At 52.5% G+C, this 25244-nt stretch overlaps 1 protein-coding gene across 2 annotated transcripts in view; it reads right to left on the bottom strand.

Moving 5' to 3' along the window:
• Positions 1–4540: 4540 nt before the first annotated feature.
• Positions 4541–25244, bottom strand: part of LOC140390454 (nuclear factor 7, brain-like) — a 34358-nt gene continuing 13654 nt past the window's right edge. Inside the window, exon 6 of one of the 2 annotated variants that reach the window (XM_072475604.1) lies at positions 4541–4673. In XM_072475604.1, the coding sequence (XP_072331705.1) occupies positions 4639–4673 (35 nt within the window). In that variant the 3' untranslated portion in view covers positions 4541–4638. Of the gene's footprint in view, positions 4674–11368; positions 12216–25244 lie in introns of those variants that run through there. The other variant, XM_072475603.1, reaches the window with a different exon arrangement.

Here is a 25244-nt window from a genome sequence, read left to right on the forward strand (position 1 = left end):
GGATATCTGAATGTTGAAGGCGAGGATCATGTTTGCGATATAGAGACAGGGGATGAGAAAGTGGACAGAGTAAGGCATGAACCCCAGGAAGGGGCGGAGATAACGTTATTTGTGGATGGATCCCGGAAAATAACAGCCGGGGACCCGGGAACAGGATGGGCAGTGGCCCAAGGCGGGTTCCTGAAGGCAAGCGGCCGGGTAGCGGCCAGTAAATCAGCCCAAGGAGCAGAGTTAGCGGCCCTGATAGAAGCATTGGGACTATCCAGGGGCAGGCGAGTCAATATCTCCACCGAGAGCCGCTGTGCCTTTGGTGCAGGACATGACTGTGCGGGAGCCCGGAGTGGGCGAGGGGACGTCAGCTCTGGTGGGCAGCCGCTCCCACAGGAAACACTGATCGAGAACTTACCCAAACATTCAAGAGACAGAGGAGGCGGCAGTTATTAAAATCAAAGGCCACAGGAGAATGCAAAGCCCTGAACAGACAGGAAATGATCAGACAGACAGAGCAGCCTCAGAGACAGCGGCACAGGAAGAAGCGGAGGGAGAGGACAGTGTAGCTGTCTCCAGCCTGACAAGTGAATATACTGAATGGACACAATAGTTCAAAGGCAGAGTGGGGGGAATGGGGAGCAATCCCAGATAGTGATGGGGTCTGGAGGAAAGAAGGAAAGGTCGTTGCCCCGAAAAGTATCAGAAACTGTTACTGGGAGTTTCCCACGGGACACAACACACCGGCCGGAATAACATGTTGGGCCTGATGGGCCGGTGCTGGTGGTGGGAGGGGTTAGGAAGGGACACAGCGCAGTTATTACCTGTGCCCAATATAACCCTGGAAAAGCAACGGGAATAAAACTTCACCACCAACCCCGTCCTAGGGACCCTGGGAACAAACACAAACCGATCTCACCGGCCCATTCCCCCCATCAGAGGGAAAGAGGGATTGTTTAGTAATAATAGATCAGTTCACCAGATGGATGGAAGCATTCCCCACCCGGGGCTGCTCTACCTTGACTGCGGCTAAAATACTCGCGGGAGAAAGAATCCCAAAATGGGGAGTTCCAACTGAAATGGAGCCAGACCCGGGCACTCATTTCCCCGGGAATATTGTCAGGGAAGTGAGCAAACAGATGGGGATCGAGCAGAAATTCCACAAATCCCATCACCCACAAAGCTGTGGAATGGTTGCGAGAATGAATCTTAAAACATCGACAGCAAAGGAAATTCGGGAAACCGGGGAAGGCAGGGAACAGTCTCTCCGGGAATTCTGATGTACCTACCGGCCACTCCAAACCCAAATCCCGGATTTCCACCCTTCGAGTTAATGACGGGCCGAGACATGCAATTACCTGAGGGGTTATTCCGGGAGGAACCGAGGCGGGACCCCTCAGGGAGAGGATCCAGGAATATGGGAGGGAATTCAGCAACAATTCCACATGATTGGGAAAGAAGTACAGGGAAGTATTGGGAAAGATGGACAAGCAGTACAGGATATAGAGCGAGAGGAGAAATGGGAAACACCAATAGTAGCTCAGCTCGGTGAGAGGGGAATGGGAAAAGTGGGGCGGGAAGGGAGCGGTTTGCAGCCGCGGTGACAGGGACCGGAGCAGCTCAGTGTGACAGTGAGACAGCCAAATTATTGATCCGGAGACAGGGAGTGGGTGGCAACACTTTACTCAACTAAAACTGGACAAGGGTGGGGACCATTGTTAAATGTTTCACAGGAACCTACTGACTCCCATTCCATTCCTGGGACCATGGGAAGCAGCGACTGGGAATGTGGGGAACAGCAGGGACCTACATCCCGGACAGTCTGTTCACTTCCCAACTGGAGGAAGAGGAGAATGAATCAATAAACCCAATATCTGGATATGGGATTGAGTGACTCCCACCAGTCATCGGACACAAGTAATCCTGTCACCTTGGGGAGCAAGCAAAATGGAGAGAGGGGTTTCCGTGTCCCGAGAGAGAGCAGGCCTGCCAATTGGAATTGCGGCTCCGGGCTGTGATTGGGGTAAGAGGAGCTGGGACGGGACTACAGCCTGGGAACCTGGCACTATGTTTTCTCCGAGAGGTTGGCGATTTGAAAAGGGCTTGAGAAGGGGAAACCTGTTCATTGAGCCCTCTGAACTGGGACTGCGAGTCGAGGTAGATTCAGAGGGTAATTTAGGTCTGAAAGGAATATCTGACACAAATACAGGACTAGGCTTAAGGACATATTCATGTGATGTCACAGAATCGGATGGATCATATTGGTTGGTCGATCCTCGATTAAACATAACAGCCGGATAGACCCATCTTCCCCTTTTGTGTGGGAAGCCGGACTAGACGGTCTTTATTGTCAGGAATGATGTCCTCGGGTAATAGGTAGACTGGATTGTATTGATGTTAGATGTTATAATCTTAGCACGTGTGGCTATAAAAAACCTACCCAAGGTCCAAAAATGCTCGAGCTTCCCCCAGTTGGGTTAGCGGGGATTGGGAAGGCTAAAAGTTTACTACATGATGTGACAATGGTGTCCTTAGGGGTAACACACAATGTTTCTGGGTTATTGGAAATGTTACATTCCAAATGCAGCGACCACCCCAAAGCTATAGAATGGATACAGTCCAGATCCAGGGTTACACGTACCGGATTGCTCCGAAATCCCGAATGGGGCAGCACGGTAGCATGGTGGTTAGCACAATTGCTTCACAGCTCCAGGGCCCCAGGTTCAATTCCGGCTTGGGTCACTGTCTGTGCGGAGTCTGCACATCCTCCCCGTGTGTGCGTGGGTTTCTTCCGGGTGCTCCGGTTTCCTCCCACAGTCCAAAGATGTGCAGGTTAGGTGGATTGGCCATGATAAATTGCCCTTAGTGTCCACAATTGCCCTTAGTGTTGGGTGGGGTTACTGGGTTATGGGGATAGGGTGGAGGTGTTGACCTTGGGTAGGGTGCTCTTTCCAAGAGCCGTTGCAGACTCGATGGGCTGAATGGCCTCCTTCTGCACTGTAAATTCTATGATAAAGACATAAAATAACCACCCTGGGAGATATTTGGAAATGCAAACTCGGTAGTCAACTCAGTCGAATTATTCAAACTGAACAGCGCCTCCTCTTGGGTGTGGAGAGAAGTCGGGGCTACGGTTTGGAGCTTATGGGACCGAGTCTGCACTGACCGCCATAGATTTACAGGGTGAAGCTCTTACAGACACTGAACCGAACAGCTCCGGGATAGTTAAAGCTGTGGAGACACAGGCCTGGCCCGGGACCTGCTGTGGGGGTTCGTTCACACATCGAGGATTTCAGATTCGGGACTATTCCCCGATATTTATTTGTCTCCCTGGACAAATTACATTTTCTTACCATCCACCCAGACAGACATGAATTGTTGTCACTCGGCCAGGTGGGGCACAGAGAAAGGAGCTATAAAATTCATCGTGGCTGTTCCACAGGAAGGCGCAGTTAACGGGATCTTTGAGGACAGTTATAGATTTGAATCAATGGGGACAGAGAAAGGGGGCTGGGTTTACCGAGCCGGGTCTAAAGGATACAAAACCCTGAAGGAGGGCCTGACATATGTAAGCACTGCAGAATGCTGCTCAGAACCGGAACATAGTGAGTGCTTGTCACAGCTCAGAGTCTCCACACAACAGCAAAGTAACCGTTGACATCTTACCAATGAAGGAGACGTTTGAGGCGGTGCACAGATCCTCAATTTTATTGAGGAAGCTGAATTCTTCAAATCAGACTGCGTCTGAAAAGTGTAACAGATATTACAAGGCCACAATGTATCATTGAGAGGCCAGTTTCCGGCAGAGAAACTGCCTGTTACAATTCAAGCTCTATTCTGCAATGTGAATCATGATTGAGTTTATCCCAACTCCATTTACCCACCTTAGCTCCATAACCCTTCATACTCTGGGAAGCTCCAATTGTCCCAGTATCCACAGGCTGCGGGTGGAGAGAATTCCACATTTTTCGGAACTGAAGGTCAAGATGATCTTTCATCAGTGTTCTGAAAGCTGAAACATTAATTCTATTTGTCTCCACAGGTGCTGCCTGACCTGCTGAGTATTTCCAGCATCTCTGTTTTTATTTCAGTTTTCCAGCTCCCGCAGTATTTTACTCTTCTTCCTGTGTTATGGAATTGTCTGGGAGGATCCGGCCACAACAGGAAATCCATTGCATCATCTCCCCAGACCTGCTGGGCAGAGAAACATTCCAGAAACGGGTGGGAAACTGCCTGGGCTCGTCTGGTCAGTGTCAGTTGTAGTTCAGTGGCAGCGCCCTTATCGCTGAGTGAGAAGAGAGTGGGATCGATCCCAATCCACACTTCAGCACATAACCGGAATTGGAGGGATCTCGCTGATCTCAAATCAGCTCCATGACCCCAAGAGCGAGGAAAGAAACTTTGTTCTTTGCTTCCTTGCAGACAAAACCGAATCTCACATTTCCCTCCCCTCTAAAGATTTCCTCTGTGTGACAGGATGTATTTCCCTAAACCAAACCTGTGACACCGTAATCCTTCCTTTTGGTGAAAATGTATCAGTCAACCACAGACATCAGATTGATGGAGACATTCTGGTCTCACATCTCTAACATATTTAATAGCAGAAAATAAAACAAACACTTCAATCTGTTACTTTATAATGTTGCTCAGTTATTTTTGGAAAACGTGCCGTCGGATGTACTCTCCTGAAAGAAACAAAAACACAAATGTTAACACACAGTAAACTGATGGCCGTCCACAAATAGAGTAAGAAATCCTCGACTTTCTAGCCTGAAAGAAGACGAGTCAATGATAAAATGTTCAGCAAATTGCTGATCTCAGCTGCCAAGAAGCTGAAGGGAAAGCTTTGGTTCTTGGACAGGAGTGGATGTGAATTAATGGAAGGAAGCGATTGGAAAGCGAATTAGAAAAGGTGAGTGAATAAAACAGGAATAATCGAGTAAAGGTTCAGTGAAGTGGACGGGCTGGTGCTCAATATTGAGGGTGAATCACTGGAGAACTGTGACAGGGATTTTTACCGACAGGCACAGGGTCAGCAAGAAACAGGAATAAGTGCTGGGGAAAACCAAACACAGAAAATAATAGAGGATGTACTGACACCAGGAAGAACACTTGTAAAGACAGTGAGACGGGCACAACAATGTGAAACTACAGGAACAGGAGGAGGCCATTCAGCCCCCTGAGCCTGTCCCATAATTCTATTAAATGAAGAGACCCTATCATGGAGGGGATAGTTCAGAACCCAGAGAACGTGGTTAGGATAAAGATGGAGTTGGGAAGGTGCAGGAAGATTCTGCCTGTGGGTAGTGATGAGTGTGGGAATGATGATGGAGTTAGTTACCTGAAGACAGGTCTGTGCACATTGAAGATAAATGACAAAAGGTACTGGAGGAGCCGGAAGGAGTAAATGACAAAGTAAGAAAAGATGAAGATTATTCAGGAAATGAGAGCCAGACCTCACAGGAGTGAAATGAGGAAATATTTCAAGTTAAAGAGGGTGGTCGAAGTCTGCAACTCCCTTCCCCAGATGGCAACTGATGCTGGATCGAATTGAATTTCAAATCTGAGACAGAGAGATGTTTGTCAAGCAAAGGTTAATGGGAAAGGCGAGTATCTGGAGTTCGATCGTAGCTCAGTGAGTGTCTCACTGAAAGACAGAACAGGTTTGAGGGTTAAATACCTCCCGCTGCTGTTCTTATGTTCTTTCAGGAGAAATTTGAATTTTGATGCCCTTTTGAGTTGTTTGTAGGAATATTTAGTGAATGTTTCAGAAATAAAACTAATCTCAGAAGTTTATGGTCAAAATTATAAAGAATAAGAATAACATTTCAGCTCAGTGGCAAATAATCAAAACAGTAAACACTGAACTAATAAATAACGATAATGATAAAAATAAAACCTTGTTCACCAAGATACTGGAGTCACATCATTTTTGACAGACAGGATGACCAGTGAAGACAGTCTGTCCTCTCCCACAGTCGATCACTGGTGAAGTTTATAAGCTACAACTTCAAGAAGCTCCGTTAACAGCTCACCGCTGATGTGGACACGGTTAACAGGGTCCCGAGTGTTCTCCTTGTGTCGACATTGCTGTTGGCATCACAACTGCACATCTAAATACTTTGTAAATGTTATTGGTCTCTGCCTCCACCATGTTTTCAGGCAGTGAGTTCCAGACTCGCACCAGCCTCTGGGTGGAAAGGTTTTCCTCACATCCCCTCTGAACCTTCTGCCAATCACCTTAAAGCTATGCCCCCTGGTCACTGATCCCTCAACGAAGGGAAAAGGTGCTTCCTGTCCACTCCACCCATCCTCTTCAAAATTTTATACATCTCAATTACGTTCCCCCTCAGTCCCCTCCATTCCAAGGAAAACAACCCCAGTCTATCCAATCTCTCTTCACAGCTAAAACTCTCCAGCCCAGGCAACAGGAAGGTGAAATCTCCTCTGCACCCTTTCCAGTGCGATCACATTCCTTCTGCAATGTGGATTTGAGAACTGCACACAATACTCTAACTGTGGCCTAATCAATGTTTTATACAGTTCCTGCATTGCCTCCCTGCCTATTAAACTCTAAACTTTTCCTGATAAAGGGAAATATACCATATGCCTTCTTAACCACTGTATCCACCTGCCCCTCCTACCTGAAGAAACCGGTGTACATGCACACCAAGGGCCCTCTGATCCTCAGTACTTCCCAGGGTCCTTCCATTTATCCTGTATTCCATTGCCTTGTTTGTCCTGCACAAATGCATCACCTCACACTTATCCGAACTGAACCCCATTTGCCACTGATCAGCCCATCTGACCAGTCCATCTATATCCTCCTGTAATCTCAGGCTATCCTTCTCACTAATTACCGCCCCACTAATTTCCGTAACATCCGCAAACTTATTGATCAACCCTCCTACATTCAAGTCTCAATCTATATGCAAACCACAAACAGAAAGGGCCCCAACATTGATCCCTTCGGACCCTACAGGACACAGGCTTCCAGTCAGGAAAATACCCCTCGCCCATCATCCTCTGCTTCCTGCCACTCAGCCAATTTTGGATTAAATTTGCAAAATTTCCTTGGATCCCATGGGTTCTTACACAATAAATGGAAGAACTCTTGCGAGTACTGACAGGCAGAGAGATCTGGGCGTGCATGTCCAGCGATCACTGGAAGTGGCAAGGCACGTGGATAAACTGGTGAAGAAGGCATACGGCATGCTGGCCTTCATCGGTCGTGGTTTCAATATAAAAATTGGCAAGTCATGTTGCAGCTGTACAGGACCTTAGTTAGGCCTCACTTGGAATATTGTGTACAATTCTGGTCGCCACACTACCAGAAGGATGTGGATGCTTTGGAGAGGGTACAGAAGCGGTTTACTCGGGTGTTGCCTGGTATGGAGGGCATTAGCTATGAGGAGAGGTTAGATGAACTTGGTCTGTTCTCACTGGACTGACGGGAGTTGAGAGGCGACCTGATAGATGTCTACAAGATTATGAGTGGCATGGTCAGAGTGGATAGTCAGAAGCTCTTTTCTAGGGCAGGAGAGTCAAGTACTCGGGGACATAGGCTTTAAAGTGTGTGGGGAAAAGTTTAGATCAGATGTCCGAGGCAAGTTTCTTTTACACAGAGGGTGGTTAATACGTGGAATGCGCTGCCTGGGGAGGTGGTGGGAGCAGTTACGATAGCAGCATTTTAGGGACATCTAGACAAATATATGAAAGGGTGGGAATGGAAGGATACGGACTCCCTAAGTGCAAACGGTTTTAGTTTAGTTAGGTACCATGGTTGGCGCAGGCTTGGAGGGCAGAAGGGCCTGTTCCTGAGCTATATTGTTCTTCGTTCTTACCTTCGTTATCAGTCTCTCATCTGGAATCTTATCAAAGTCCTTGCTGAAGTCCAAGTAGATTACGTAAGATGTATTGCCCTCTTTGAAAAATTCAATGAAGTTGGTCAGACATGACCTCCCCTTAACAAAACCATGCTGACTTTCTTGATTAATTCCTACCTCTCCAAATACAGATTAATTCTGTCTCTCAGAATTACCTCCAATATGTTAGACTGGCTGGTCTGTAGTTTCCTGGTTTATCCATTCCTCCCTTGTTGAATAATGGTATCACATTGACTCTCCTCCAGTCCTCTGGCACCTCTCCTGTTGCCAGAGCAGAATTGAAAATTATTGCCAGCGGCCCTATTTCCTCCCTTGCCTCATTCAAAAGTCTGGGATACATTTCATCTGGCTCTGGAGATTTGCCAATTTCTAAGTCTGCCAGACCACTCAGAATCGATGTTTACTTCTTTGATTTTAATCACAGTCGTTCTTCCTGATTTCTGTACCCACACGTCACTTTCACGAGCAAACACGGACACAAAGTTTTCATTTAGAATCCTACCTATGTCCTCCCGCTCCACATACAAATTACCACTCAGCTCCTTAATTCTTTCCCTAGTTACCCTTTTACCCTTAAATGGACTTGTAAAGCAACTAAGGATTTTCCTTTATTTTACCTGCCACTGTCCTTTCATATTCTCTCTCCTATAAAGATCCTTTTTGCACATTCTGTACACCTTGAGGGAGTCTGCTGTTCTGAGCTCTCGCTATCTGTCAGAAGCCTCCCTTTTTCTTTTTACCCAAGGCCGCTCCAAATACAGATTAATTCTTTATCCCTCGAGATCCAGGGTTTACCCTTTTTCTTTGTTGGAACATGTTGGCCCTGCACTCTCCCTATTTCCTTCTTGAATGTGTCCCACTGTTCAGCCACAGATGAATCTAAACATGTCCAGTCCAAGTCCACTCTGAACAAATCATTTCTGATCCTAGTAAAGTCGGCCTGCCCCCAGTTTAGAACTTTGATTTCAAAATAATTTCTTAACTGCTCTTTCAAACGTGTCCCTGCAGATTCAATCACTTACTTACATGGACACCAAGGTCCCTCTGTTTCTAAACTTCCTTTACAGGTTCTCCCTTTAGTTTAGACTGTCTATCTATATTTGTGGGTTTCCTCCGGGTGCTCCGGTTTCCTCCCACAGTCCAAAGATGTGCAGGTCAGGTGGATTGGCTGTGCTAAATTGCCCTTAGTGTCCAAAAAAGGACAGGTGGGATAGGGTGGAGGTGTGGGGATAGCATGGAGGTATGACCTTAGGTAGGATGCTCTTTCCAAGGGCCGGTGTAGACTCGATGGGGCGAATGGCCTCCTTCTGCACTGTAAATTCTATGATGATTCTTAACAAAATGATTTACTTCACACTTCTCTGAATTGAACTTAATTTGCCACTTGTCTGCCCAAACAAATATATCAATGTTCCTTTTGAAGTTCAAGACTATCCTCATCACAGTCAGCAATGTTTCAAATCTTTGCATTATCTCTAAATTATGAAATCAAGCCCTGGACACTCGTGTCTCAGTCATTAATATATATATATCAGAAAGGGCAAGGTCTCAACTCAGACCCCTGGAGATCTCCACTAAAAACCTTCCTCCAAACTTAAAAAAGCCATTGATCACAACTCTCTGCTTTCACCGTCATCGAGGAATATTTGAGCTTTAATCGGAGTGAAGAGATTTCCCCTTCCACGCTATGGGACACACTGAAGCTAATCGTTAGAGGGTAAGGCACAGGGAGGCGGAGGTTGGCGGACACCACCTTAGAGGTGGACCGCCAACACTCAATCAGACACCAGAATTGCTGGCAAGGAGGAAGAAGGGAGTTTGGGCTTCTTTGCACAGAGAGGGCGGTGCGCTGGCTGCAACATTCACGCTGGGGGCAGGGGGAAGGGGTTGCTCTTTATGAACACCATGTTTTACCTTTAAGTCCATTACAGGGCACTTGATAGCAAGGCACTGAATCACTATTAGGAGTGGGGATCATGGTTAAATGTTCCCATTCTCAAACTAAGGATATTGAGGCGAACTGTCGTACATCAGATCAGGAAAAATCAAATTTGGGTTTTCTGAGTTGCAATCAGTCTGTTTCATGTCACAGACATTGAGCCTTTAGTGGAGGTGGAATAAGAAACAACAGTCGTTCTTCCTCAGGCTAATTCTGTCCATTGTATTTCTTCATTTCTTTTAAAGGAGAATTTTGCCTCAAACCCCTTGAGTGTAAAAGACACTGAATTGTTGTCATAATATACACACAGGTATATGATGGTGCACAGACAGGCAGTGATTGACACACAGGATGACCAGTGAACACACAGAAAACAGCAGCCAATCACCAGACAGGACACGACCACTATAAAGCCAGAGGGCACTAGTTTTCCCACTCTCTCGGGACCCAGCCTCTGAGACAATCAGAGCCTGTGAGCAGCAACTAGAACACGCACCATCTGGTAGTAAGATACTCTGGTCAGGTTAGCCTCGGGTCTCCAGTCAAGTCAGCATAGTGTCAACCCACAGTTTAAGTATGTTTAATTGTTAAGAGTTCAATAAAATCGAGTTGCATTTCTCCAAGTGTTGGAAGCCTGTCTCTCTCACTGCTGCAGTAAACGCAGTCCTCGCAGACCCAGCTTACCCAACACATCAGTTCTGACACAATATTCTGTTCAGTTCAGGGCAGTGAAAACTCCTAAAGAATGTGTTCTTTAAGATTCAGGTCTTGTGAGAAAGACATTCCCCCTTCCCCACCCCCCTCAATGAAATGGAAGCCCCTCTTATCTGGGCCTGTTACCGGGTGGACAATGCCTCCTTCTCCCATTGACGGCTCCCAATTTGATCTCCCAGTAACCACTCTTGCTGGGTGGGGCCTTCAGGCTGCGGTGAGGTCTGACTTTCACTGACCTCACACTGACCTCTGCTGAGTGCAATAGGGCGTCATCACTCTGAGTGACAGGTAGGTTGGCCAATCGGCGTATACGTTGCCAGAAAACCCGCCTCCCTCATTGTGCGCGGCCGAATGACTGACCAATCCACTTCCCGTACCACGCTCGGTTTCTCAGTCCCTTTGTGAGTGGCACTTTGACCAATCCACTTCCGCATTCATCGGAAACCCGCCTCCCTTTGTTTGAGTGACAGGAGGAGCGACCATTCCGCTTCAAAAATCCGCATTAACCCACCTCACTTGCTGAGTGACTGGAATATCAACCAATCAGTTTTCCTAGTACCCGGTAACCGCCTCCCTCACACTGAGTGACAGGCGCTCTATCCAATCCGCTTCTCTCTTCTCCGGAAACCCGCCCCCTCACTCAGTGACGACACAAACAACGTGTTGAGTTTCTGCCTCTTGGATTTAATGATGCCCTTTGTAAAGTTTGAGAAAAACTCTTTTATTCCAGTGGTTCTCAGGTTGTTTTATTTTGTTTAAAGAATCATTTTACAAATGTAACCATGTACCCTCCAATGTAAATTACAATTCTATATAATAAACACAATATGATCAGGTTCCATTTACAGAGAACATTAATAATGTTTTAATAAAACAGGTAATTACATACCAGTGATTTCAGGATTATTTCTCTGGTGTGGACAGTGATGAGACAGAGCAGACAAACCAGAGATAAATTACTCACCGAGTAAGGAAACAAAAAACAAAATCACCAAAACATTATTGTCACTCAGCTGGAATCACCCTGAGCTCAGGAACCATTGGAACCATCCGCACCCCCTGTGACTGAGACCCACACCCAGCAGCTTACAGCTGGCAGGAGGCAGGGAGATGGTGTGAAATTATGGGATGGATCTGTTAGTGACCTTGAATCCCGCAGATTGTCAGCGGGGCCGAGTCTTTCCCGTCACTATTCCATCCCGGACAGAAGAAGGGAAAGATTCTCTCAGTGAAAGTGTGGGTGAAAGTGTGGAGATGGGACATGTTGTCCGCATTGTAAAATGACACCTGTCCCCCCTCATAGTCCAGGAAAACCCCGATCTTCCCGGGATTCACACTCGGGGTGAGGGGGGTCGGTGAGGGGGAGGTGGCGGCAAAATAACCAAATCCGGGATCCAGCCACAAAACCCAGAATCCAGACTCAGGGCTCGGGGAGATTCCCCCTTTCCTGTTCACAGACTCTCGGGCCACTCCCAGCATCCAGCAAATCTTCTCCCCCACCCCCACCTCCCAGTAATGTCTCCCTGATGTGAATCCCTCTGATCCCAGGACACATTCCCAGGAATGAAACCTCTCCGGGGTGTCAGGGAGCGGCTGCCGTTTGTCTCCGAGTCTCACACTGGTCCGGTCCTCAGACAGGATGAGCCAGGGATTCGCTGTGTTCGGATCCAGAGTCAGAGAGGCTGGAGCTGGGGGAAAGTTAAAATAACACAATCAGTGATTTAGAGAGGGAGGGAGAGGGAAGACAGAGGGAGGGAGGGGAGGGGGGAGGAGGAGGGGGGAGGAGGAGGGGGGGAGGGGGGAGGAGGAGGGGGGAGGGGGGAGGGGAGGGGGAGGGGGAGGAGGAGGGGGGGAGCAGGAGGGGGGGAGGAGGAGGAGGAGGGGGTAGAGGGGGAGGGGGGAGGAGGGGGGGGAGGGGGTGGGAGGGGGGAGGAGGGGGGAGGAGGGGGAGGGGGGGAGAGGAGGGGGGGAGGGGGGGAGAGGAGGGGGGGAAGAGGAGGGGGGGAGAGGAGGGGGGGAGAGGAGGGAGAGAGGGGAGAGGAGGGAGGGGAGAGGAGGGAGGGGAGAGAGGAGGGAGGGGAGGAGGGGGGGAGCGGGGAGGAGGGGGAGGGGGGAGGGGGGAGGGGGGGAGGGGGAGGAGGAGGAGGGGAAGGGGGGAGGGAGGAGGGGGGGTGGAGAGGAGGGGGGGTGGAGAGGAGGGGGGGTGGAGAGGAGGGGGGTGGAGAGGAGGGGGGGAGAGGGGGGGAGGAGGGGGGAGAGGGGGGAGGGAGGGGGGGAGAGGGGGGAGGGAGGGGGAGGGAGGGAGGGAGGGAGGGGAGGGGAGGGGGGGAGGGAGGGGGGTGGGGAGGGAGGGGGAGGGAGGGGGGGAGAAGGGAGGGGGGAGAAGGGAGGGGGGAGAAGGGAGGGGGGGAAGAAGGGAGGGGGGGAGAAGGGAGGGGGGGAGAAGGGAGGGGGGAGAAGGGAGGGGGGGAGAAGGGAGGGGGGAGAAGGGAGGGGGGAAGGGGGTAGGGAGGGGGAGGGGGGGAGAGGAGGAGGGGGGGAGAGGAGGAGGGGGGGAGAGGAGGGGGGGTGAGAGAGGAGGGGGGGTGAGAGAGGAGGGGGGGCGGAGAGGAGGGGTGGTGAGAGAGGAGGGGGGGGAGAGAGGAGGGTGGGGGGAGGAGGGAGGGGGCGACAGGAGGGAGGAGGGGGGAGAGGAGGGGGGGAGAGGAGGGAGAGGGGGGAGGGGGAGGGGGAGGAGGGGGGAGGGGGGAGAGGAGGGGGGGAGGGGGGGGGAGGGGGGGAGGGTGGAGGGAGGGGAGGGGGGAGGGAGGGGGAGAGGGTGGAGGGGGGAGAGGGGGAGGGGGGAGGAGGTGGGGGGGGAGGGGAGGGGGGGAGGGGAGGGGGGGAGGGGGGAGGGGTGGGGGAGGGAGGAGGGATGGGGAGGGGGGAGGGGGAGGAGGAGGGGGGAGGGGGAGGAGGAGGGATGTGGAGGGGGAGGGGGGAGGGAGGGGGAGGAGGGGAGGGGGGGAGGGGAGGGGGGAGGGGGGGAGGGAGGGGGGAGGGGAGGGGGGAGGAAGGGGGTAGGAAGGGGGGAGGGAGGGGGGAGGGAGGGGGAGGGAGGGGGGAGGAGGGGGGAGGGAGGAGGGGGAGGGAGGGAGTGGGGGAAGGGAGGGAGGGGGGGAGGGGGAGGGGGGAGGGAGGGGGAGGGAGGGGAGGAGGGATGGAGGAGGAGGAGGGATGGAGGAGGGGGAGGGAGGGAGGGAGGAGGGAGGGAGGAGGGAGGAGGAGGGAGGGAGGAGGGAGGAGGGGGGAGGGGGAGGGGGGAGGGGGTGGAGAGGGGGGAGGAGGGGGAGGAGGGGAGGGGAGGAGGGGAGGGGAGGGGGGAGGGGGAGGGGAGAGGGGGGAGGGGAGGGGAGGAGGGGGAGTGGGAGGGGGAGGGGAGAGGGGGATGAGAGGGGGAGGGGTGAGGGGAGAGGGGATGGGAGAGGGGAGAGGGGAGGGGAGGGGGAGGGGAGGGGAGGGGGAGGGGAGGGGAGGGGGAGGGGAGAGGGGGGAGGGGAGAGGGGGAGGGGGGAGGGGAGAGGGGGAGGGGGGAGGGGAGGGGTTGGGGAAGAGAGAGGGGGAGGGAGGGGAGGGAAGAGAGAGGGGAGGGAGGCGACGGAAGAGAGAGGGGGAGGGAGGGGAGGGAAGAGAGAGGGAGGGAGGGGGAGGGAAGAGAGAGGGAGGGTGGGGGAGGGAAGAGAGAGGGGGAGGGAGGGAAGAGAGAGGGGGGGAGGGAGGGAGGGAAGAGAGAGGGGGGGGGAGGGAAGAGAGAGGGGGGGGAGGGAAGAGAGGGGGGGAGGGAAGAGAGAGGGGGGGAGGGAAGAGAGAGGGGGAGAGGGAAGAGAGAGAGAGAGGGGGGAGGGAAGAGAGAGAGAGAGGGGGGGAGGGAAGAGAGAGAGAGAGGGGGCGGAGGGAAGAGAGAGGGGGGGGAGGGAAGAGAGAGAGGGGGGAGGGAAGGGAGAAAGAGGGGGTGAGGGAAGAGAGAGAGAGGGGGGGAGGGAAGAGAGAGGGGGGGAGGGAAGAGAGAGAGGGGGGAGGGAAGAGAGAGAGGGGGGAGGGAAGAGAGAGAGGGGGGAGGGAAGAGAGAGAGGGGGGAGGGAAGAGAGAGAGGGGGGAGGGAAGAGAGAGAGGGGGGAGGGAAGAGAGAGGGGGGAGGGAAGAGAGAGGGGGGGAGGGAAGAGAGAGGGGGGAGGGAAGAGAGAGAGGGGGAGGGAAGAGAGAGAGGGGGGGAGGGAAGAGAGAGAGGGGGGAGGGAAGAGAGAGAGGGGGAGGGAAGAGAGAGGGGGGGAGGGAAGAGAGAGGGGGGGAGGGAAGAGAGTGGGAGGGGCAGAGAGGTGTAAACGGGGTAGGTGAGGGAGAGGATAGTGAGGGAGGAGGAGGGGGTCAGGGGAGAGAAATCAGAGCAGCAGAGCCAGGGAGTGGGTGAAGTGAGAGAGCAGGAAAGGAGAGAGGGAGTGTGAGAATGGAGTGAAAGTGGGGCAGAAGTGAGCGACGGAAAGCTGGAGGGTTTGAGTGTGGGGGAGCCGGATTACAGAGAGATTGGGAGAGGGTTGGGAAATAGACGGTGTGGCAGGGAGAACAGGAAGTGACAGGGAGTGTAGGAGGGTGTGAGAGACCGAGGTGGAGGAGTAGAGGCAGCAGGTTCGCAGGGCAGGTTCGCAGGGAGAGTGTGAGGGTGAGAGAGAGTGCCGAGGAATGAGTGCAAAAGTGGGAGAGTGTGAAAAAGAGTGGGGGTGTTCGCAACAGTAGGAAGGTGGGAGGGAAAAGAAAGTGAAGGGACGGGGGATTGCGAGGGGGAGGGAGAGAGTGGGCGGAGGGGAGGGTAGATGGAGAGGTACAGCGGAATGATGAAGGAAGAGGGAAGGAGAGAAATGGAAGAGAGTGTGTGGTTAGGTGGAAGAGAGAATGGAAGGGGCTGAGAGAGAGAGGGTGGGAGGGGGAAAGGAGATAAAGAGTGGGAGGGAAAGATGTTAGATTGAGTAGAGGGCAGAGTGTGAGTGCATGGCTGGGAGAGAGAGATTGTGGGAAGGGCAGAAGTAAGGAGAGTGGATATGAAACAGAGAGAGAGATCGTGTGTGGGAGTAATAGGCTGTGAGGAACAGGGGAGAGGGAAAGTGCAGATGGAGGGAAGGAAGGGGGAGAAGAGGGAGTGACCCGAGCCAGTCAGAGTGTGAGGGACAGGAGTGGACGCAGTGAGATAGCAGGGCAGTGGGGAGAGAGAGAATGTGAGAGAGAGATGAGAGATTGTGAGAAGGAGAGTGGGAGGGGAAAGACAAGATTGTGGAGAGAGGGAGAGGGAACAGAGGGAAGGAGAGAAAGAGCTGGAGAGAGAGCGGGTGGGAAGTAATGTTTCTGCTAAGCAGCGTTTTGATGTCACTGCACAGGTTGTACACAATCCGAGCCTGTGAGATACCAGACAAAAATTACATGACAAGAATACAAGAATTAGGAGCAGGAGAAGGCCATTCGGCCCCTCGAGCCTGCCCCACCATTCAGTAAGATCATGGCTGATCTGATTGAATATATTTCCTGACCCAGTCACCACTGCTCACTGGGGAAGAGAATCCCAAACACTAACAACCCTCTGACAGCAAACAAATTCTCCTCATCTCAGTCTCAAATGTCAGATCCCTCATTTTAAACTGTCCCTTCATGCTCGACTCCTCCACAAGGGAAACATCCTCTCAGCATCCACCCTCTCAAGTCACCTCAGTGTTTTATACGTTTGAATAAGATCACCTCTCAATCTCCTAAACCCCAATGGGTATCGGCCCAACCTGCTCAACCTTTCATCATAAGATAACCCCTTCATCCCAGGAATCAGGCGAGTGAACCTTCTCTGAACTGCTTCTAATGTAATTATATAATTTAATAAATAAGGAGACCAAAATGGTACAGAATACTCCAGATGTGACCGCATTAAGGCCCCGGATTGCTGCAACAACAATTATATATTTTTCTATTTTATTACAATGAATAACGGGCGGATGAATAAACGCGCCAAGCCACCCCGACGCCGGGGGGTGGGGGGGCCTGTTGGGCTCCTTTCTTCTGCGCCGGCCCCTGTTGCCCTATGCCATTTGGCGTCGGGGCCGGCACGGAGAAGGGAGCGTTGGCGCTGGTGCCACTGCACATGCGCAGACCCCACGGCACCCAGTTGGCGCCAGGGTCAGCTGCTGGAGCAGTGTGGGCCGCTCCAGTGCCATGCTGGCCCCCTGTACCCCGGAGAATCAGGCGCCAAAAGGCCTGTTGACGCCGGAGTAAAACACTCTCGTTTTACGCCGGCGTCAACACTTAGTCGCGCGATGGGAGAATCCCGCCCAACATCTCATTTACTTTCCTGATCACTTGCTGTATCTGTGGACTAACTTTTTGTAAATCTTGCACCAGGACAGCCAGATCCATTTGCAGTTCTGCAGTTTCTCTTGACCCGATACCAGAGCAGATCCCAAATTCATAACAGTCCTGAACAATAACCCCCAAATTTGGGGTTTTTTTTGGTTAAGGACCATTAAACCTTTTATTAGTTGACCTAGTAAGAGAATAAATGTCATAAGGTTCCAGGATTTGAAACCACCAGAAGAAATTTCCTATCATGGGTCATCAAAGCAAATAGTTGGGGGCAGCATGTGGCGCAGTGGTTAGCACTGAGACTGCGGCGCTGAGGACCCGGGTTTGAATCCTGGCCCTGGGCCACTGTCTGTGTGGAATTTGCACATTCTCCCCATGTCTGCGTGGGTTTCACGCCCACAACCCAAAGATGTGCAGGTTAGGTGGATTGGCCACACTAAATTTCCCCTTAATTGGAACAAAATAATTGGGTGCTCGAAAAAAATTTTTTTTAAATCAAAGCGAACAGTTAATACTCGCTATCTTATACTCTAACATTAAAAAAATAGGTAAACCTGTTGAACAAGAAATCTTTGCTGTAACTCACCCAAAACCCTGGGCGGGATTCTCCGAGACTGAGGGATGTCCCGTATACAACATGGCACCGGCCACGTGCAGACCCGGCCTGCCAAACAGCGTCCCCTTTAACCCTCTCGTCGCCCCCGGACCACCCCCCACCAGTTTACCCAGTCCCTGCCTAAGCCCCACAGGCCAGCGGAACGGCTCCCCGTCCCCGACTGTGGAAGCGCTGGACACAGTCCGCAGCTGCCCTGCGAGGTCCCCGAAAACTGTGAGCAAACGCGGCCCACGCCATCAGGAAGTGGCCAATTGGGGGCGGAGCATCGGGGGAGGGCCTCAGGTGACGTCCTGAGGCCGTCCCGACGGCGTGTGTCATACTCACTGCTGACCCCGCTTTGGAGGGGGCGGTGCATCTGAAAAATGCCGCCGCCCCCCCATTTTGCCGTAAAAATGGGTTCTCCAGCCGATTGCCGATTGCCGAATGCGGTTTCAGCGCCGGTGATTTGAGAATCCAGCCCTAAGTGTTGACACCAACAGAGAATCCATGGACTTCCCGGCAGAAAAATCGTCGCCACACCTGCCGGGTCCGTGACTGACACTCGGGAGGCTGACAAGCTGCAGCCGCACAGAAACAATTCTCCCCCCACACACACCATCCCAGCCAACACGGTGGCTGTAAGGAGAGCGGCACCAAGGTTCACGGATCAGAGCTCGAGACCCTCTTGGACGCCGTGGAGGAGACTAGGGCGACCCTGTTCCACGGCCCGGGAAGAAGGCTGCCAGCCGCCGCCGTTCGTCGTGCCTGCGCGCAGGTGGCAGAGGCGGTCAGCGCCGGGGGCAACATAGTCCGGACCGGCCAGCAGTGCAGAAAAAAACTGCACGACCTCCTCAGGGTGCCCACGGTGAGTAGGCAGCACTGTGCCCCTGGCACTAACACCCGCCCACTCAGGAGAAGGCCGCACACAAACGCTGGGAGCAGGCGAAGCCAGGAGGTGGACCACGAGACCTGTGACCCCTCACCGTGGCAGAGCAGAGGGCCCTGGAAGTGGCCGGCGGCTCGGAGGAAAGGGAGGTCGCCGAGGCGGAGTGCGGCCACGGGCGAGGGAGTGAGACCCCGCTGAATTGCGGTTCTCCAGGACACGTGTGTGAACAATGCCCCGCGAACCACCCCCCCAACACCACCCTCACCCCTACACCACCCTCATCCCCACACCACCCTCACCCCCACCTCACCCTCACCCCCACATCACCCTCACCCCCACACCACCCTCACCCCCACACCACCCCCACACCCCCAACACCCTCACTCCCACACCACCCTCACCCCCACTCCCACACCACCCTCACCCCGACATCACCCTCACCCCCACATCACCCTCACTCCCACACCACCCTCACCCCCACACCACCCTCACCCCCACACCACACTCACTCCCACACCACCCTCACCCCCACACCACCCTCACTCCCACACCACCCTCACTCACACACCACCCTCACTCCCACACCACCCTCACCCCCACACCACCCTCACTCCCACACCACCCTCACCCCCACACCACCCTCACCCCCACACCACACTCACTCACACACCACCCTCACCCCCACACCACCCTCACCCCCACACCACCCTCACCCCCACACCACACTCACCCCCACACCACATCACCCCCACACCACACTCGCCCCCACACCACCCCCAGACCCTCACCTACCCCAACACCACCCCCACATCACCTCCTCAACACCCTCACCTACCCCCCCCACACCACCCTCACCCCCACACCACCATCCATCCCCACACCCTCCCGCCCACCAAAACCCCCGGCCCACGGTCTAATCAGGCATTTTTATTGTGGCTTGCAGGACCTGCTGGAGATAGGGTGGGTCTACCTGGCGTCCCCCGCCCCCAGCCAGTGCCACAGCCGGAGCCCACCCCCCGTGACCGAGCAGTGATGGGAGCAGCTCGGACACCAGCCCTCAGCCCGAGGCCCAGGACACCCCAGAGCTCAGGTCGGAGGATGACACTGACTTCCCGTCACAGCGTGTCCAACACCCTCCCCCATCCCGGAGACACACACATCGGTTGGCCATGTTAGTGAAGAGGCTCCTGGGACACTCTCTGGTGCTCAGCACACAGCTGACCCGGTACAGCAGGTGGAGGTAGGAGTACCCGAGGGGGAGGACGGTCGGAGGGCCGATCCCAGGGACTAGCTGCCGTCCAGATGGCTCTCGGGCGTCTGGAACAGACAGTCCCATCGATAGTGGAGATGCAGTCGCAGAGCCAGGGACTACATGAGGGGATGTCGGCGAGCATCCGACACCTGCAGGCGCAGGTGGAGGAGTCCAACCGCGTGCCGGAGCAGGAGGTGGTGCCGACCATGCGTGTCACCCAGGGCAACACCACATGGGTGGGGTCCAGAGTGGAGGGATTGGGGCGATGGTTTTGACTAAGGATCGGCATGCCCAAGGCCTGGGGCATTCTGTGCAGGCGCTGGCTGAGGCCCAGGACAGGGTTTGCTGCCCCACAGGCGACCATGTCCCAGAGCCACCTGGAAATTGCAGCGGTGCTCCGGAGCATGGCCCAGTCACAGCAGTGCCAGGTGGCGGGGAGCCTCAGGGGGTAACTCCCCTCACACCCCAGTCCCAGCGAGAAGCCCAGGGGTCATTGGGCACCCGAGGGAGGAGGAGGTGATGAGACCCGTGCCAGTGACTCCCGCAGGGGAAGTGCCAAAACACAACAGCACCTCGGACTCCCCATCCTGCTCCTGGCGTATCTGGTGGGCAGCAGGCAGAACATGGCGGCACCACGCCACCAGGGGGGAGTGAGGGGGGGTGCGGTTGGGGTGCAGTGTCCGTGCCCCTGGCCAGTCCCCCAGCCCTCCCCCCCCCACCCACCCTGCCTCCTAGTCGGTGAACCTGGAGGCGATCTGACCGTCCAGTGCACGTAGGCCCAGGCCTCCCGCGCCTGCCGGGCATCCTGGTGGGCTCGGTCCACATCGAAGTAGATGTATTGATCCGCCTGGGAATATAATAAGGGGGTGTGCCACCATCGGGAGTCTTCGACGGCATGCCCGGTCAAGCAGCTCCTCGAATGACAGGCGGTGCCGGTACACACGAGGTCTCATGTGGCGCCTCCTTGGCACCTCCCCCTCCTCGGCCTGTTGGACAGCCAGCTCTCCAACCTGGGCGGCTGCCCTCTGTCCCTCTGCTGCCCTCTGCCCCTCTGCTGCCTGCTCCGCTGCTGCAGCTTCCTCCTCCTCCTCGAGGAGCTCCCGCTCGTACAGCCGCAGGGCATCCCCCAGGGCTGTGGCGACCAGCAGGAAGGCCACCATTGCTGGTTGAATTCCAATATCCATTGTCTGCAGGGGGTGAAAGGTCGACGCGTTAGCATGTTGCGCACCCCCCCCGTGCCCAACCAGGTCCACAGGGCTACACGGTGGCCCCGGTTGGCACTGCGGGATCCACCCCAGCATCTCCCCCCCATCCCCTCACCCCTGGCCCTGTCGGTCCCACAGTCCCAGCTCCTCAGCTGAGCTGCTGCCAACAACTGCTGCTCCTAGCTCCTTAAACTAAAAACAACTGAACACAAACTCTTGTTCACTGACCCTTGAGATGACCTGTGACCCCCCATCAGGGTTCAGCCTCCTGCCCTGAGACAGGGTCTGAATGTGTCAACCCTCGGGACATTCTGAACCTGAAACGTTACAATCTCCAGTCAACTCAAAGGTCACTCCCACAGGTGTTCCACACTGAAAACCAACACAAGACAATCTCCAGAATATATATTTCCTCACCCTCTCCATGTAATTAATATATTCTCTTTATATTCTTCCTGCCTTTTCCCACATTATACTCCATCTACTAACTGAACTATCAACACACGGCACGGTGACACAGTGGTTAGCACTGCTGCCTCACAGCTCCAGGGTCCCAGGTTCAATTCCGGCCTCGGGTGACTGTCTGTGTGGAGTTTGCACTTTCTCCCTGTGTGTGGGTTTCCTCCGGGTGCTCCGGTTTCCTCCCACAGTCCAAAGATGTGTAGGTTAGGTAGATTGGCCATGCTAAATTGCCCCTTAGTGTCCAAAAGGTTAGGTTGGATTACTGGGTTACAGGGATAGGGTGGGAGCCTGGGCTTAAGTAGGGTGCTCTTTCCAAGGGCCAGTACAGACATCCATGGGCCAATGGCCTCTTCTGCACTGTGAATTCTGTGATGAACATCACTTTGGAGTCGGGGAGCGTGTGAATGGACTGAGGGAGGATCGAGTGAGCTAGAGGGGACAGGACATATGCTGGAGGGGAGGGAGAGACGGTTAGGGAAGCTGGAAGTGAAGGAATGGAGATTGTGGGGAACAGTGTGTGGGAGTAGGAGAGAGAGTGTGGGATTGAGGGGTGTGGAACAGCAGAATGGTGAGAGTGATGGGATGGGAGATGAGGGAAGGATAGATAGTGGGAGAGAGGATGTACAGGGAGCAGAACATATGTAAGATGACGAGGAGAGAGCTGTGGGTCGTGGGCAGAAGGGGTGTAGATGGAGGGGAGAGAGGGCAGAGGAATGGGAGGTGAGAGAGAAAACTGCAGCAAAAGGGGAGGTGTCTGGCAGCCACTTCTGGATGAGTGGGAGGGCAGAGAATTAGGGAGCAGAAGGGGAGAGGAATGGAGAGGGGAAGGGTCTAAATCAGCTGGGGGTGGGTAGAAAGCAGGGGAGGGAGACAGTGTTGGTGCGTTACTTTCTTAACTTCTGCAGTCTATGTGGTGTAGGTACACCCACAGTGCTGTTAGGGAGGGAATTCCAGGATCTTGACACAGTGACAATGAAGGAATGGCGATATATTGCCAAGTCAGCATAGTGTGTGGCTGAGAGGGGAACTTCCAGGTGGTGGTGTGTTCAGGCATCTGCTGCTCTTGTCCTCCTAGATGGTAGCGGTTGTGTGTTTGGAAAGAAGCCTTGGCGAGTTTCTGAAGAGCATCTTGTAGAAGGTACACACGGCTGACATTGTTCGTCCTTGTTAGAGGGATTGCATGTTTGTGGAAGGGGGGTCGATAAAACGGGCGACTTTGTCCTGGATGGTGTTCAACTTCTTTAGTGTTGTTGGAGCTGCAGATAAGCTGACAAGACACTGGCAGTGGGGGGGTCAAGAGAGGTAATGGAGAGATCGAACTGGGTGTCATTTGAAAACTGTCCCTCTTTCTGTGGGTGAGGTTACTAAGTGGCAGCAAGTAGAACAGGAAAAGGAGACAATCAAGGATAAAATGTTTGAGAGTCTCCTCGGGTGCAGTATGGAGGTGAAAAGTGAAACTTTGCTGGAGATACTCTGGCTGTGATAGAATCGGCAAGTGTGGAACCAAATAAAGACAGTGCCACAGAGTCGGGAAATAGAGGAGATTGTTTGGAGGAGAATGGTGGCGTTGACCATGTCAATGTTTGCAGAGATGTTCAGAGGGATGAGGAGGGATAATGTATTATGCTTGTTATGTGTGTCATTTATTAGGACCATTCTGCGCTGTGATCGGGATGAAAATCTGGTTGCTGTGGTTCAAATATCCACGTGCAGGAAAATTGGACATTTATTTCAGAAGTGCTCATTTCTGGAAGACTTTGTAGAAGAATGTAAGGTCAGAGAACAATTATAAATACAGAGGGATCGAGATTGGGGATTTGAACATGGGCTTAAAACTCAGAAAAGGAATTTAACAGGAGGTGACAGCACAGGAACAAGATCGGAGAGAGAACACAGCCCTGTCTGACTCCAGATTTAACTGGAAAACTTTTCAGTTTCAATTGGATCCATTTGCAGATTTGCTCCTCAAACTTCATTTTGGAGAACATATTGACCATGTGGGTGTGTGATATTCTGTTACAGGTCTTCTCCTGGTCCAAGCTGATGAGGCAGGTGTCTACAATCTGTCCCAGATATAGGTGATTATATCCCTGTAGAAGCCAGGTATTTCTAATATACCTAATATAGGTAAAAGATAGCTGTTTAGCGTAAATATTAAGCCCCAGTTTTAAATTAAGGATTAAAAAACACATATTCTGCAAATTAATTTTCATAGTTTTAAAATAACACAGAAGTCTGATAAGACAAAACACTTTTCATTACATTTCTCCAAGGACAAGGGCTGAATCCAGCCCAGTAACTTAAAGGCTCTATTGTTCTCATTTCAGACCATTAGTGATAACAGCCTGAACCACATTCCATAACTTAAACAGGCTGAAACATTCTAGACTATTGCTGGTTTGTTTTTAATAAATGGACAGTTAGAACATCAAATCAAATATATTTGATTCCAACATTCTCAAAACATGACAATTTCATAGAAACAGCATAATTCATTTTACTAGATTAAAACAGACAGTTTGATTTACATTTTTCAAGTCATTGTACAGCATGGCATAACGAGATAACATGAAGTTTCCATTGTTGCAATAGCCAAGCCAGCATAAAACCAGTTTTTGCTGGCTTTGAGAAAGCACAATGTTGCATTCTTTAACATACACAAGTATGCAGATACACAACAATTAGAAGTAATGTTACATTTTGAAGATGGACGGCTTGCCGTCAAATCAGATGTGTTTGAGTCTAACCCAAACCAATTAGGATTATATTGGGGTGTGATCAGATGACTTAAGACAGATATGAAACAGTATAACTGAGGAGTTTCATTCCGCCATTTTTTGGTTAGTTTTAGGTTAGTTTTTTGGGTAGGTAGCTTCAGTTAGTTTTTGACTTTGACTGTTGAAGTTTTGCCGAAGCAAGAAGATATTTCTGTGATTCTTTGAAAGCTTCAAATTGTCTACGAATTGCCTTTTAAATGACTTTCAAATTGTAATCAATAGAAGACAAATAAAACAATTCTTATTTGCACCTGAGAAGTTTTAACTTAAATTTCTACTGAGTTCCAGTAATCGCAAGTGCAGCTGGTAACCTGAATGCTTTCAAAATCCCTCAACTGGCACAATCGAATCCTACAATCCCTGAGGAGCACACGGCTATCAGAGATCTTCCTTCCGGATACAGCAGAGGTCTGATCAAAGTAGATCACCAACTCTAGAGCAGACTTGACTCGATTGATGACCTTGGACAGAATTCTGTTGTCCATGTTAAGCAGTGAAATGTCGGAGGACTTCCGGGTGCGGCGATGACCAGCTAAGTCGCACGTTTCGGCAGCTCCTGGTGGAACAGACTTTTGGGCTCTTAATAAGAGCCCCAACGGCAATTTTAACGGCTAAAAGCACAGTGCGGTAAACCAGAAGGGAATCCCCCCCCGGATACGGATGGAAAAAGGAGAGGAAAGTTGCCAGATTGCAGTGGATCCTTTGGAGCAGCGGCAAGGAAGGCAAGCAAGAACCAAGATGGCGTCGGAAGGTGGCAGTTTAACATGGGGCCCTGAACAACAAGAGTTTTTGAAATGCTGCGTGGAAGAACTTAAAAAGGAGATGAAGAAGGAGCTGTTGGCCCCGATATTACAGGCGATCGAAGGGCTAAAGGATGAGCAAAAGACCCAGGAGCGGGAGCTTCGGGTCGTGAAGGCAAAGGCTGCCGAGAATGAGGACGATATACAGTGCCTGGTGGTAAAGACGGAAATGCATGAGGCACACCATAAAAGATGTGTGGAAAGACTGGAAGTGCTGGAGAATAACGCGAGGAGGAATAATTTAAGGATTCTTGGTCTTCCTGAAGGTGCAGAAGGAGCGGACGTCGGGGCATATGTGAGCACGATGCTGCACTCGTTAATGGGAGCGGAGGCCCCGGCGGGTCCGCTGGAGGTGGAGGGAGCATACC

This window comes from Scyliorhinus torazame, chromosome 14 (genome assembly GCF_047496885.1).
Source record: "Scyliorhinus torazame isolate Kashiwa2021f chromosome 14, sScyTor2.1, whole genome shotgun sequence".
Lineage (NCBI taxonomy): Eukaryota > Metazoa > Chordata > Chondrichthyes > Carcharhiniformes > Scyliorhinidae > Scyliorhinus > Scyliorhinus torazame.